Below are 15,933 nucleotides of genomic sequence, written 5' to 3' on the forward strand. Positions count from 1 at the left end.
CTGGATAAGCTGGGGCTTGTCACTTAGCTGTTTTGGAACTACCTTTGTCTCCACCCCCGCCTCTCCTCTGGCAAACTGAAGAACTGGTCTAGATCTGGACTTAAATCTGGTGTCTCATCAGAATTGCTGTGGGGCACTTTTCTAAAATACAGGTTCCTGTCTTGCTTCAGGCAGGGGTTTTTGACTCAGTAAGTTTCAGACTTTTAAAGCCCTGGGTGTCATTGTCTCCCTGAGTAAGTGGAGCCCTGATCCCCATTCAGGTTCCTCTTTGTTCTCTCTGCTTGTTGATGCCAATCTGAACACTGTCCTTCAGTGGAGGTCAGAGCCCTGAGCGGATCCTTTCTCCTCCTGGGGGAACTGCTCCTCACTGGGAGAGAGGCCTCTTCTCAGCATGAGGGAAAGAATTACTTCTTTCTTGTGCCCAGTGTCTGCCGCTTGTCCGCCTCTGGTAAAGCAAAAAGTCAGACTGCAGCAGTCCACCAGCCTCTTCTACCATTTGGTCCTTTTCTCTTTCTTTTGCCCCTGGGGAAACTTTGTTAGTTGCAACCTTTGCGATTCATAGAACCTCCATCAGATGTTAGTAGGTGTTTTAACCTCAGTCTAAGAAGCAAGCTATTTTGGACCTTATTCTCCTCATTTTAAAAAATAACTGTTAAGAGCCCACCTTCACAGAATGCCCGCCAGCCTCCTTAGCGCTCAGCCAGGCCCGGTTGCCAGCGTTCCAGGCCGCTCAGAGGCTAAAGCTGCTCTTGTTTTATTTTGTTTGATGTTTGTTTTGTTTTTGTTTTTCCTGAGATGAGGACAGTTAATTACTCTTTAAGAAAGGCTGATAACATTTCTCTGCTTTATAAACATTCAGTAAATATTTATTTGAGGTGAGGCCGTGTGCTCAGAGGTACAAAAGGAATAAAAGAGTTTTCACCCTAGAGGCATCTGTAGATACACAGACAGATAACTTCTGTGTAATGGGCTCGCTGCAGTGCCAGAGCTAACGCACATGGCCCTGGGACAGTGTTTTTCAGACCACAGGTCATGATCCATTGGAGGAGTCATGAAATCACTTTTTTGAATGACTAAAAGATGATTCATATTTTTGAATAATGAATAATGATTCATTTTTTAAATGAATAAACTAGAATAGAATAGAATAGAATAGAATCAGGGCACATCACACTGGTCAAGTTCAGTTATATTTGGTGAAACTCATGCTAGGTAAGTGTGTATGCTTGCACACCTATGGATGTGTGTGTGCATGCATGCGTGTGTGACAATATAAGATATATTTCTTAATGTGAGTTGGAGACCAAAAAGGTTTGAGTCACTGCGCTAAGAACAGAAGAAGACCTCTTAGTCTCCTCCCAAAGCTCCGCGAGGGCAGGGACCAGGTCTTCCGTTCACCTTCATACACATGCGCAGTACACATCTGCAGAGCTTAGTACGTAGCTGAGCACATGGTGATGATTTCCTAAGCCAAGATTTTTTTCCATTTTGTGCCTTTTATTAACATTCTGAGATATATTTTACATACAGTGACTGAATTTAAGTGTTACAGTTTCAAAAGTTGTGATAAATTCGTATGTCTTTATGTACCTATGTAACATACATCTCTATAAAGAAATAGAATATTTTCTTCACCTTAGAAAGTTCTTTCCTCTTCCAGTCAGTTCCCTTTCCCAAGGCAGCCACTGTTCTGAGTTCTTTTCCTGTAAATTAGTTTTGTTTCTTCTAGAACTTCACAAAATGATTTATATAGTATATGCTTTTTTTTTTGTATCTGGCTTTTTTTGCCCAGCATGATGTTTTTCAACTTCATCTATGTTACTGCATATGTCAGCAGTTAATGCCTTTTTTTTCTTGCTGCTCTATGCAATACAAATGGCCAGAAGGTTGCTTTGATAGTGAGCCAATAGCACAGGAGTGAGTGGTGAGCCTGGGCACCGTGGCATTCTGGCCTTGAGCGCATACAGAACTTGCTTTAAGACGTGGGGTGAATCTCGTTCCAATCTATGCCATCTGTGTGATGCCTTCTTCCGAGAGAGTTGAAGCTCAGTGTTTGCTGAAGGCTTAGAGGGTGAGTGAAAAGTCATTTTTGCCAATGCCAGTACGTTGGCACAAGGACTAGCCTTTGCCTTCTCTTTAAAATACAGTATAAGATTTAAGATTTAAATCTTAAGATTAAGATTTAAACTCAGACTGTAGCAGCCCACGTGAGGCATTTGACACACACCAGGAAAACCTGCCTCCAGGCCAGAAGGACTTTCTGAGCTGACTGGGTGGAGTTGAAGAGCTCTAGACTCATTGGAATGTGACGTTCCTTCGTGCACTCCTGCAGCTCTCTCACCCCAGGAGCAGGTGGGTGAACGAAGAGCAGGGCATTGTCCTCATGCCTACCTGGGCTGTTGTGCATGCCCTGTCCACGGGTAGAGGATCTGAGACACCACGTGTACCCAAGTCAGACGTGAAGGAACTCGGCTTTCTGAATACGACATTTTTCTCTTCTGTGTGAACTGAGTGAGTGTTATGAAACACCCTAGGCCTTCTTCTCTAGGGGCTATCAGCTAGTAAATGAGCTGTCAGTTCAAGTCGTCACACATCTGGGTGGGCTATCATTAAAGTCTTATAAAAATTTGAGTTCCCCTGGGAGAGTTTCATCAAACATCTATCTAATCCAGAAATGGCCAAGGGAGCCTGATATGGCCACGGAACTCATCAAAAACCATGGAGAGCTCACTTTGGTCCCATTGTGAGCAAAATGATGCCTACCTCAATTCACTGGGGGTGGGGATGAAATACAGGGCGGGGAAAAGGGGGTTTACAGTAATTCATATGGAAAATAATATAATCATTAATAAATAATAGTACAAGAATGAACTCAGTGTTTTGCGTATTCACAACTGTAAACCTACTTTTGCTCCACCCTATGTTCAAATCTCATATACCTAGCCTTGCCAGGAATTACATCTTTGTCAATGCCTCAATTCTTGCTGTTCTCTAGCAGACATGTGGATAGCGAAGGCTGTGGAAAACCTGTTTTGCATCTCCCTGGTTAGTTGGAGGTATACAGGAGCCAACAGGCACATTGTGAGTTGGTGCGGAGAAGCTCTAGAATAAGTATATAATAGAGGCAGTGGACTGGCCCAAGCAAGCTCCCTGCCTTTCAATAGGCCATACAAGGTGAGCAACACTAAAGGCTTCAGCAGCTGTATCTACTCACTTGACTTAGATTAGTATGCAGCCTAAATGGGGTGTTTCCTAAGAGCCTGGAAACTGTACTTCCGACTTCAGTCAACCCACTGATGTGTATTAAATGCCTACCATGAGCAAAGCCTAGTGGTGAGGGATTCAAAGACACTGGCCAAGCCCTCTTTGAAGCTTGCCTTCCGGCAGAAGTGACATGAAATGGCAAGTCACAGAATGAGGGATTGTATCCTCTGTCATATGAGGGCTGCTGATGAGTGTGGTTCTGAGTGGAAGCCAAGGTCGATGCATTCTAGGGTTACAGGACTGGCTGGCTTCCCAGAGACTGGGAATTTAATTTGGATTTTGAAGATTGGGCCCACCTGCAACAGGTGAGAGGAATGGAAACTTTTCAAGAAGAGAAAAATGTTGGGAGCTGAAGAGCAGAGGTAGTGAATTTGGAAATATTGATGACAGGTATTAGTGTCTGCATGGTGCCAGATATATGTAAGTAGATTGCGTGTTATTGGCCTCACAATAACCTGTGAGGCTGGTGATATTCCCATTTGAGGCTCAGAGATGCAAAGTAGCTTGCTCATAGTCATACAGCTGATTTGAGCCTGTGGTTTTCCAATACGCTACTCTAAACAGAGAGAATGTCATTGGAATTAAGCAGAAGGGTTTGAAGAAAAAACTAGAGACAGATAATGTTAGATGGTCAGACTGAAGGGACTTCAATTTGTTCTGGCCATTGACCTTACTCAAATTATTTAACTTCATGAGTCTCCTGGTCTGGAAAATTAAGATAATACCAACTTCATTGGGGTTATTATGAGAACTAAAGTCTAGAATGTACATAAAGCACTTAGCACGCTGTCTGGCATATAGTAAAGGCACCCTTAGTAAATATAGAGGCATTTTAAAAATTTCCAAACTGGGGGAGGTGATCTTTAATTTAGAAAATAAAAATGAGAGCTATTACAGCTTCTTCAGCAGGAGAGGGAAGCAGATAACACCGGTATAAGATGTTAAGGGTATGAATTAGGAGAGAGAGGGAATAAGAATGGAGAGAAAAGGGGAATCAGCAAAAACGTGTAAAAGTTTATGAAGGGCACCCTGCCTCTCCCTAAATTTTCTTCTGCACTAAAAAGCTCCACCCCCATCCCCACCCCACATATACTTGCTCAGTCCTGTGGGTAGTGTTACTTCTGTTCATTACATTACAACCATAGACTTACAGGCATAGAAGGGCTTACAGGTTTAAGGGCCGCCTAGCTAGACCAGCAGGTCTTCCAGAGGGGGAAGGGCGCCTGCACTGCAGCCTCCCAATCAGTGACTTTTGTCTAGCTTCCATTCACTCTTCCCTCTCAGCCGAATTTAATGTCTTTCCATCCTCTGCCTCCAGTTAAGCTATAACTGCTGTTCTTCCGCTGCAGCCAGGCACCTGCCAGAGCCTGCTGGCACTGAACCCAGAGCCCAGCCTGACGCACACTCTATCACTGAGCTTCTTGTCAGATGCTGAGAGCAGGAGGCACACCACATGCTTTTCCCCCCGACAGTGGCCGCTCCCAGTGTGATTATGATGAAGGGGATGAAGGGGAAAGGCTGGGGAAGAGTTCATTTGATACCTGCTTATGGAATGAAATGACGGCCCGGCAGATGGTCTTACTCTATCCATGGATTCTTCCCTGACATGTTTTCTCAGGTTTTGGGTCTCAAAGCTGCTTTAGCAGTAGAGGGGATAATGGATGACCAAGGAATTAAGACCTCTGGGCCCTTTGGGAGGGACGGGGAACACTGTCAGAGTTACAGAATGATATTGCTGAAGAGGGCTTTAGGGATTATATTTCGTCCAAGTGTTTTCAGACTTTTTCTCTAGCAGAAGAATTCTTTCTTCAAACCAGACCTACACAAAATCCCAATTTATTAAATAGAAAAAAAGAGCAGAGCTGGTTCTGTTGAAGTAGAGATGGGAGACTCCAAGTCCTACTAGTTGGGCTGCCCTTTTACCCCTTCTCAGGGACAGCTTGAGAAGTTCTGGCACAGAACCATAGAGCTCTGGTCTGCAGCTTGCAAACCACCGGCCTGGCCAAGTCTGTTCATGTTATAGTTAGGGAAACAGGTTCAGGGATGGGAGTGACTTCCCAAGGTTACTGACTTCCTATCCAGTGTTTTTTTTATACTATTGCCTCTTTCCTACTTTTTTTCCCTACATTTTGCTTTAGGAAATCAAATCCTTTACATGAACTTTCCCACTAAGACTTATGTTTAGAAATGTTTGACCTAATAAATGCTGTTTTTATCAGGAAAGAGCTTTAGTGCAGAAATCCTAGTCTGCAGCTATGGCCTGTTCTAGAATGTTGGGGGTTGGTGGGGGTGATGACTGACAGAGTCAGCCCCCCAGTCTCTTCTTCTCCCACCTAGAGTTTTCTGCTTGTGTGTAATTAACTGCTCTTGGAACTCTTCTGACTTCTGAACTCTGAATGTGGAAATGGCCTGGCTTGGTTGGTATGCAGTGACTTAACCACAGTAACCCTCAGAGAGTGGCAGGCTATATTTTTGTTATTGAATTTTGTTGTAATGGTATCCCCAGAGAAACCTGAAAATGTAAGAGGATCCCTTTAACTCTCAACTCTTCTCATGTTTATTAAATAGCACTGCACAGTACATGATTAAATAATTTTATTTTGTCCTAATTGTATTTCGTGCCTGCTGTCCACTGGGCTTGACCACAGACATGGGGGACTAGAGTCTTGGGGAGTTTACAGTCTGGGGAGTTGGGAGAGAATTAGAAACACACATGAGAAGGGGTGCCCAAAGGACAAACAAGATCAAATGAGTCCTTTTTCTTCTAACCACCTCATAGTCCTCTAAGGTGTGTTTTACCACTGAAATGTGAGTCAAGAATTGAGAAATCTCACCCAGGTCTTGGAAGTGAGAATGCCAACCTTCTTCCCACTGCAGTCAGTTTCATACACGGGGTCGGATCTGCTCTGAAGCCCACCCTCTCTTCCTGCCAAGCCTTGGGGCTCTCCAGGGTTTGCTCATGTGCTCTCCTTTCCACAGCAGTGTTGTGACTTGGGCTACCACGCTAGCCTGAACCGGGCGCTGCGCACCTTCCTCTCTGCCGAGTTGAATCTGGAGCAATCAAAGCACGAGGGTCTGGACGCCATCGAGAACGCTGTGGAAAACCTGGATGCCACCAGTGACAAGCAGCGCCTCATGGAGATGTACAACAATGTCTTCTGCCCACCTATGAAGTTTGAATTCCAGCCCCACATGGGGGACATGGTGAGGCCTTCTTCCCCTCCCTGCTCTCCCCAAGGAGCTTGAGCTCGCTTGGGTCTAGATTCACTACTCCAAGGCCACATTATTCTGGGAAGAGTAAGGCCTGGAGCTTTCTGTCGGGTAGTGAGGCACACCCCCCCCCCCATTGAGCAAGCAGCTGCTGAGTGCCTGCGTCCACTGGTCTGGACAAACATGGGGGACTAGAGTCTTCGGGAGTTTACAGTCTGGAGAGTTGAGAGAGAATTAGAAATATGTGTGAGAAGGGGCGCCCAAAGGGACCCACGGGATCAAAGGAGTGAAAAACAGCAGGTATGTTCTAAAAACACTACTCCCGGTTTGGTGATGGTGACAGGAAATAGGAGGGTCCAAGTGGTGAGGGTGGAAGAAGTGAAAACTGAGATGGGCCAGACGCGAAAGGCTTTATGGGAAGGGTGGGCCAACCAGAGTAATGATGTGGTCATTTGTTGTTTGGCAGAATTCTAAAAGACCTTATTCTCCTAGGGTTAGAAGATTGCAATAATAGTATCGTTTTGCTTGGGTTCTGAACAAAAAAGAATGGGTCCCTACAGAAAGGACAGGAGCTAAGATGTCACCCTGAAGGTCTGCACTGGTGGCCCAGCCAGGGCAACCTGAACCTGGGGACCCTGTTTTGCACTTCCCACCTTCAGTGACTAAAACAAGAAGGGCCTAACTAAACTACAGTGAGAAGAAGGAGAAGCTTCCTGGTTTCCATTACTCTATCTTTTGGTTCCACTTCTAGTGGTTGCGCACACAAATCAGAGTGAACCATATCCCTGTGGGTAGGAGCCACCATTTAACCTACTGCTTAAATCAAAAGGAGGATGTATAGTCTTACGTAATAAAAGCTCAGGCATGGGGGGATTTAGGAGTGGGGATTTTATGAAGACTTGGGTTTTATCTCTCTGCTTCATGTCCTTATATGTTGACCCTATTTTCAGGCAGGCTGTTTTTCCTATAGGGGCAAGATAACTCTGTTCCAACCTCATCTTTTTCTAGGTTGAAGTACAGTGGAAAGGTATCTGCTTACTTCTAGAAGCACCCACAAAAGTCTCACAGTGTCTTCTTGGTTCTGATTGGGTGACTTCCTTATCCCTGAGTCAGTCAGTGTGGCTCGGGATCTGTAGTCAGCTGATTGGCTTATGCTCCATCCCCTTGAGGAGCATAAGGACCATCTCCTTGGGGAGAGCCCCCATCCAAAGCACATGGCCGGAGTTGTGGGGTGGGAGGTTCCCCTGGAAGGCAGTCAGGTCAAAGTTACCAGGAGGAGGGATGGGTGCTAGGTGATCAAAGCACAACAGTGTCCTCTCAGGAAGGGCCTGGTGCTTCCATTGGAACTAGCACCCAGACGTCTTCGGTAAGCCCTACTCCAGAATGACAACTGTTGCAGTGCAACCAGAGGGCTGGCTGTCATCAGTTGGCCACTGTGGAGAGTGGGACGTTTCTATCTTACAGACGAAAATGTGGAGATGATTTCTTTTCTCTCCTTTTTGGGGAAAACCAAGCCATTTACAGTTTGTTTCCATGGCTGTGGCTTAGGAAATGTCAGCATCTGAACAGATGGGGGGAAGTGAGATGGCAGCGTGTGCAATTAGAGTAGGGGGAGGAGTGTCACCAAACCCCAGGAATCCCCATTCCTCACCTGCCCTGGCTTCCTGCCTTCCAAGCCCCTTCTCCAGCTGTCACTGAGATTTCTTCCCAAGAATCAGTGGAACTTGGGAACTAGCTGAGTGGAGTGATACATTTTCTGGTGTTGACTGAGTTGTATTCTGAGCCAAACAGCTTGTCTCCATAAAGGGGGAATCCAAATGCTGGGTGCTCAGGCCCCCTCCTAGCCCTGTCAGAGCCTCATTTCCATACTCCAGAGCACAGCTGGAATGCATTACCTTGCACCCCGGTAGAGGACCGCTGCCAAAGCATGCATCAGCAGCCCTGCTGCTTCTTAAAGGAACAGGGGTGGAGGTGGTTTTCTCTCTATGACTCCTCCCTGCTAGGTCTGGGTCACTTTAAAAATCAGTAGTTTACTCTTCTACCTAGGCCTTCCCTTTATGTGATATAGCTGGTCAGTGGCTGAGTCAGGCAGGGGCCAGGGCAGACCTAAGTGTTGTAAAGGTTCCGCATTCCATTCTAGCCTTTCTGTGAGTGGAAAATAAAAAGAGGAGAGGGCAAGTCTTTCTTGGTCCCTGCAGCCCCTCTATCCCATCAGTGTGGGTTGTCTATAGACTAAAGAGGCAACAAGAGGGAGATGCCTGACTTCTTTGTACTAGGGCCAAAGTTCGGGTGGCATTTTGACCAGAAGCCCTGCAATGGGCCAAGGCCCCATACTGAATGGTATTCCGGGGCGCTCAGCACATGAATTGATGCCAAGCACTCTCAGATATACTAGGAGTCGGTGCTTGGCTCTACTATTGGTGCCCATAGGGGCTGGTGGGGCTCCGGATGCCTGACCAGTGACATCAGGCAGCCAGAGAGTTTTACTCTTGGCACTAACCCATCCTGGCCACTGAGCTTTCTCCATTGTGTCTGCTTATCCCACAGCCAGAGTGAAGTCAGCTCTCTCTAGATCTGAGAGCTGGCTGAGACCAGCCTCTCAGCTGGGGGAGGAGGTCAAGTTAGTTGGGAGCTTAAAAGCCAATGGAGGAAAAGGTCAAGTCCCATTCCCCTTGGTTTGAAGAGAGGTTTTGTCTTTTCAAGCGGGAGAATGGTCTGTGGGCATATGGATGTGCCCACTCATTGCTGGGAAAGAAAGGGCAGTTCTATCCAGATACTGGAGTTTCCACAGATGAATGGCTAGGGGACACATGGTGGCTAGATGATAGGAGCTGCCTCCATGTGGGTCCTTCCTCCCAATTTGTCAGGCTTCTGTTCCTAATCTGTCATCCTGAGGACTGGGTGACCTCATGTCCTTGCCCTAGTAGCCATGCCATCATCAGAGGACAGTGGCTCAGCCATTCCTATGCAGGGGAAAGCTTACTGACGGTGATCCTAGAGGGAACAGTGGACTTCGCTCCCACATTCTGGTGAAGACCTAGTGTAAAGTCATGGCTCTTGGAAAATGGCAACTTCCACCAGATTCCATGCTTTCTTCAGTCTCTGCTGCAGTCTCTACTACAGTGCTCTCTGCAATCTCTACTATAGCCTGTGGACTTGTTCCTGGCTTTACACTTTCTTTAATTGAGTCAGAGCTCTCATGCCTGGCACGGATTTATAAACACATGCTGACTGCCAACAGCAGCAAGTTAGCCTCCTGACCCACTTCTCTTCTGCTTTCACTCTGGTGTACAAAGAGGCGTGAGGGAGGGGCCAGAGAGGTGGCCACTTGGACCTCTAGCAGGAAACCCTCCCTGTGCCAAAGCATTGTGTATCTGGAGCTGGGGCTGCCCAAGACAGTCTTCTCTGGCCTCACTCCGGCTTCCATGGAGCCACAGACTCTGCATAGACCTGCCGCTGCCAAGCACCAGACTTAGAGATGAGCTCAAAGAGTCCTGGTCATTCCAAATGGGTCCAACTCCTCCTCCTTTTCTTGTATTATTTGGTCTGGAGGAGATCCACACACTTTGGCTTTGGATTTTGTTTTAACATAGAAACTATGAGCCTTACAGCTTGAATATGTGTAGTTTTATTAGCAGTAACGGGACTCTGGAACTGCCAAAAGTAGTGTCCTCTTCCTGACCTGGTATTACTTGGCTTTTGGCAGGCTTCCCAGCTCTGTGCCCAGCAGCCTGTCCAGAGTGAGCTGGTACAGAGATGCCAACAACTGCAGTCTCGCTTATCCACTCTGAAGATTGAGAATGAAGAGGTAAGTTTCCTGCTTCAGAGACTGAGAGCCACCCCCTGAGTTTCCCTGTTGAACTTCTTGTTGCCGCCTATCTGGGAACAGCGGAAGGAGCATGCAGAGAATGTCCGGGCTGCTGCAAACATTTCCTAGCCAAATGTAGGCTTGGATTTTCCCCCTCTGCTACATCCTGCCCTTGAACTCCAGGAAGTTGCTCTTGCATTGCCAAAGGTTGAGCTCTATTTTGAGCTTTTGCAAAATGCTTCCCCACATACACACACTTTTAATCAAAATGGCCCTTGGCAGCCGAGTGAACAATATTGTGTCTCTCAAACCACCCCCTCCTGCCTGGCTTTGTCCAGGATTTTCAACAGACAGAGGCTTCTTTTGACTTTGACACTTTAAACATCTCTGTCATTTTAGAAAAGGGTGACTTTCTCCTGGGCCCAGTGTATTTGCTTTCAACAACTGATTCAAAAGGGCAGTATCATTCATTATCAGAGCTCCTTTCTTTTCAGCTCAACTAACTTCTTACCTGGCATCTTAGTAAGTCTTACTTTTCCCGGGAAGATTAGGAAGGACTAGGGATGGGTCACTTCGTTTGCAGATGGGGAAACAAGTCCATTGACTTGTTGAAAGTCATGCAACAGAAGCTGGGGCATTCCAGGACCATGCCCGTCACGCATGTTAACTAACTCTTTATATTGGGGGGTTCGTTTGAATTTGTTTGATTCTCCATCTCCCATAGCACTCCTATTACAGTGAAGAACTAATATAAATATAAAAAGTAAGCATTAAATAAAAGAACTGGGTCAAGTGTGTAGCGTGAAGGGAGTGGTGGCGTTCAGGTCCCCACTGGAGAGTAGCACTCGATACCCCAGTCCGTGTGGTGTTCATCACGCACTTACACGCTGTCCCATGGGAGACAGAGTTGTACCCCCTGGCAGCATCCTCCCTCCTTCCTCAGCCCACTCCTTCCCCCCTTCCCCGAGCTTCTCCATCACCTGCCCCTCCTGCATTATGTTGGCTCTTGTTGTGGCAGGTAAAGAAGACAATGGAAGCCACTCTACAGACCATCCAGGACATTGTGACCGTCGAGGATTTTGACGTGTCGGACTGCTTCCAGTACAGCAACTCTATGGAGTCCGTCAAGTCCACCGTCTCAGAAACCTTCATGAGCAAGCCCAGCATTGCCAAGAGGAGAGCCAACCAGCAAGAGACAGAGCAGTTCTATTTCACGGTGAGCTCGATGGCCTTTAAAGATCATCTTTAGGCAGTGAGGCATATGAGGAGATTTGGAACTTGGAGTCCTTGTGAAGTGTCTGAAGGGCAGTCTTTAAATATCCTAGTTTTAGGTCTGGGCATATTCGGAGACTATCCCTACACTTAAAGGCACAAACACCTACGAGTTGTATGTGTTTAACAGGGACCCCCAAGAGAAAGGATGCTCCCAACTACACTACCAAGAAGATCTTCTCTTTAAGCACTTAGTAGGCTTTTGTTTGCAAGTTTCCTTTTCAGCCATAGGGGGTCATGAAAGGCGATCTCACATCGCCTGGTTCTTGGGAACTATATTCAGATATTCTGGCTGACACATGTCTTGTTTTTAAAGTCTGTAGTCTCTCCTAGTTGGCGTGATGAACTTATTTTATAGTTTTTGTTGGTGGGAAATTCTCTTTCATAATTATTGCTAAGATTCAGAGGGACAGGTAATTATTGTTAAAACTCAGGGAGAATACAGGCAGCATTGCTGGTTTGCAGAGAATTCCAAAACATCGTATTTTATTATTCATGCATCTCCCAGTCTCTTTTTAGGCAGTTGGACCCAGTGTTTTTGAAATAGTGTTAACAGCCCTGTGAAAGTTGCTGGCTGGTCTTTGGTGCTGCTTTTTAATAATTAAGTTATTTTGAGCTTGCCAAGTAGGATTCATTGCCTGGACTAAAATTTATTTTCTAATCTTCTGATGACCGAGAAAGGAGAAATTAAGTTTGCAGATGTGAGATGAAATATAGCCAGTGAATATGCATACTAATTCTGAATGAGAGAAATTAACTTGTTTTTCAGTCAGGAAACACAGTCTACATGCAGTAAATTGACTTTTTTCTCCAGCTAGAACAATTTATTTAATTTTTCTGTGCACGCTGTCCTTTCTTCATTAAGAACACTAGTGATTTGATATCTTTTTAAAAAAGAAATCTGTTTTTTTATGTAGTTTAGCTCAGAATTCTTAGGGGTTTTTTTTTCCCTGAGGAAGACTGTTGAAAGGGAGTGATTTAACAGTATTCTTTTTATTTTTAAAGATTTTACTTATTTTTAGAGAGAGGGGAAGGGAGAGAGAAAGAGTTGGAGAGAAACATCAGTGTGTGGTTGCCTCTCACATGGCCCCCACTGGGGACCTGGCCCACAACCCAGGCATGTGCCCTGACTGGGAATTGAACTGGCAACCCTTTGGTCCTGCAGCCCACGCTCAATCCACTGAGCTACTCCAGCCAGGACAGTATTATTCTTTTAAAATAACTTTTTTCTTGTTATACAAAGCAATAGATGCTTATATAAGATTTAGAAGCAAAAATGAAGAAAATAAAAATCATTCATAATCCCACTACCTAGAGATATTGGTGCTAGGATATATGCATACCCAAACACATATCTAAGCATGCATTTATAATTTTATTACAAATAAATGGAATACACATTGTTTTATAATCTACTTTCATTTACCAAATGATTAACATTTTCCTGTCATTTAATTATAACACTTTCGAGTGAAATACTAAAATCTATAGAAAGAAATAATGGAATGACATTTTGGCTCATTCATTAATTTTTGTAAAATATTAAGCACACTGCCTAGTTTGCAGTTAATTCTCAGTAAGTGCTGAGTTTTTATTAGCACCATCATCATTTATTTATTTATCATTATTAAATTAGTCATTGATCATTTACTGAGGATCTGCTATGTGCTATACACTGGGAATGCTGGGGCATAACATTAAGAGGGGAATGATAGGATTCAGCATATGAAGGGAGAACTTTTCATTTTACTTCATATATTTCTAAACAGTGTGACAGGTTGGTTTTTGTAGTTAAAAAGGTATGTAAGCATATAAAAATTTTAAAATGCATGCATGCACACCGCACACATGCAAGAATGGTGATTAGGATAAGTGCAGTTGGGGAAGCATCACACCCAAGGTGATTTTATGCTTGAAGGGTGAGCGAAGCGGGCGGTGAATCAGGAGGAGAATGGCATTCCTTTAGAACAGAGCAGCATGTGCAAAAGCATAAAAACATGCAAAAGCCGGGGTTAGCTATTAGGAGAGCTTACTGACTAGAGTGAGGGCTGTCTTGCTGCCCCAAGCTCTGTTGTCTCAGGAGGTTGTTGAGCACTCAGGAGGTTTGTGGCAGCTTTTAATAATAGGATTGTTTGGCTGGTCTGTCTGGACTGCTTAGATACAATAGTACTTGAATGACCCACTCACATTACACTGAAGAAGATTTCCATTTTTTTTTACTAAATAAGAAAATTTGGACTTAAAAATCTGTATTAAAGACTGTCAGGATTACTTTTTGGCTTTAAATGAATCTATAACACTTATTCAAAGTCAACCTTCAGTAAGAGTAAGAATAACCATATTCAAACTGGTGACCTCTCAGATCCTGCCCACCCTTTCACCTCTGTCTGCATTGGTGTCCTCTAATCCATTTCCTGTCTTTTGTGACCATAGTGCTACTCATCAAAATTGTGTGCAAATTTTCTTGGCTAACAGGACCATTTTTTGTCTGGGCTTGTGTAATAACAGATTTACAAGAGAGTTCATCATTTTTGTGACGGGTGCTTGGAATATGTCAGATAATTCATTTTATGATGAAAGGGTTTTGGGGATGTGGTAAAACGGACACGCATGAAAAGGGGATATGCATGTTAAACAGGATGGCTGCCTGTACCTGCAAAACCATACAAAGCCAACACAACTGCACGTGGGCATTTTTCAGTTTGTTGCCTACAGAGACGTTGCCATGTTTTTCCCCTATGCCCTTCAAAAACAGCAGAAACAGCAGAATAGCATATCCTGTAAGCTCTCTTCTTTAAAGATTTTATTGTTTATTTTTAGAGGGGAAGGCAGGGAAGAGAAGCATCGATGTTGGGTTGCCTCTCGCATGCCCCCTACCGGGGACCTGGCCCGCAACGCAGGCACATGCCCTGACTGAGAATTGAACCAGCAACCCTTATGGTTCATAGACAGGTGCTCAGTCACTGAACCACACCAGCCAGGGCACTGTAGGCTCTCTTTTGGCTCTCTTTTGGAAATTTGGGAAGAGGTTCCTTCTCGCGCCTTTGACTCCTAGGTAGGGTGCCTAGTGAGCCAGAGAGCTGCTAGGAAAGCTCCCTCCCTGTGAGGACCACTCTCAGCTATTGTCAGATTGATCAGCTCAAATGACTTCAATTGGAAATTTGAAGAATGCCCTAAAAATCAGCAGGAGTCCCAGGAAGATAATCATGGAATTTTAAAGCTTGAAGTGATTCTTAAAAATATCTAACCAAACCTTCTTGCTGAAAGAATTAAAAAATAAAGATAAATCTAGAGAGGATGGGTAGCTCGTCCAAGAAACTCAACAAGAGCTGAAACTGGAGCTCTTCTTGCCTGGTCTTGGGCCACAGGCTTTTCCTCTCCAGCCTGCTGAAGCAGCTGGTACGAAGGAAAGGCTTAGAGACAGCTCAGCAGCTTTCTCTTCTTCTTTGTCCTATGTGAGGAGACGTGTCCGGATCTCCTTGGCTTTGTATCACTTGTCTTCTATAACACACAATCCAATGTCTGCTGTAGTTTTTACTGTGATTGTTAGAAACTATATATTGTTTAAAGATGCAAAGATTTAAAAATAGCATAAGAAAAAGGTGAAGCTCCTACCCACCTCTGATCCCCACATACCTTCCCTTCTGCCAAGTGATGGAAACCAGTGTATTCTGCGTCCTTCCAGAGGTACCCTGTGCATAGACTACCACCGACATACCCTCCAGTACAACAGAATTACATTAGAAATGCAATAAAACAAATAGAAATATAGCTAACAATATGCTCCTTATACTGTTCTTTTCTTTTTTTACTTAATTTACTTTGGATATTATTTTTGTATTTGTCCCAAAAGATCTGCCTCCTTTTTTAATGGCTGTGCAGAATTCCATTGTATGGGTGGATGTACCATCATATATTTAACCACACCCCTGCTCATGGACAGTAATGCTCACTGGTTAGCCAAAGATTGTCAAAGCCTGTAAGGCTGGCATTTCTCCTAAGTATTTCCTTGTATGGGAGTTGGAGTGGGAAAGGGATTAAGGGTTATAGCTGGCCCTGGCTGGTATGGCTCAGTGGTTGAATCCCGACCTGGGAATCACAGTGTCGCTGGTTCAATTCCCAGTCTAGGGCACATGCCTGGGTTGCTGGCCAGGTTCCCAGTAGGGGGTGTGATAGAGGCAACCACACACTGATGTTTCTCTCCCTGTCTTTCTTCCTTTCCCTCTCTAAAAAATAAAATCTTTATTAAAAAGAGGATTATAGCTGATAAAATAAATAGACTGTCTGAATTCTTGGGGACTGATTTAGGTAAGGAAATAGGAGGGGAGTTGATGCCTTGGCCATTGGGACAGTGCTGTAGGTCTAGACTTGGGGCTAGT

General features: G+C 44.8%; 1 protein-coding gene across 13 annotated transcripts in view; it reads left to right on the forward strand.

Moving 5' to 3' along the window:
- The window catches only part of SRGAP2 (SLIT-ROBO Rho GTPase activating protein 2), a 244,862-nt gene that overhangs the window by 177,347 nt on the left and 51,582 nt on the right, over window positions 1–15,933 (forward strand). For 9 of the 13 annotated variants that reach the window (XM_028530820.2, XM_036015602.1, XM_036015603.1 and 6 more), the window contains 3 exons: window positions 6,244–6,468; window positions 10,181–10,282; window positions 11,301–11,498. In XM_028530820.2, coding sequence (XP_028386621.1) covers window positions 6,244–6,468; window positions 10,181–10,282; window positions 11,301–11,498 — 525 coding nt within the window. The remainder of the gene's footprint in view (window positions 1–6,243; window positions 6,469–10,180; window positions 10,283–11,300; window positions 11,499–15,933) is intronic. The other 4 variants (XM_036015601.1, XM_028530822.2, XM_036015609.1 and 1 more) reach the window with 1 other exon arrangement.

This window comes from Phyllostomus discolor, chromosome 14 (genome assembly GCF_004126475.2).
Source record: "Phyllostomus discolor isolate MPI-MPIP mPhyDis1 chromosome 14, mPhyDis1.pri.v3, whole genome shotgun sequence".
Lineage (NCBI taxonomy): Eukaryota > Metazoa > Chordata > Mammalia > Chiroptera > Phyllostomidae > Phyllostomus > Phyllostomus discolor.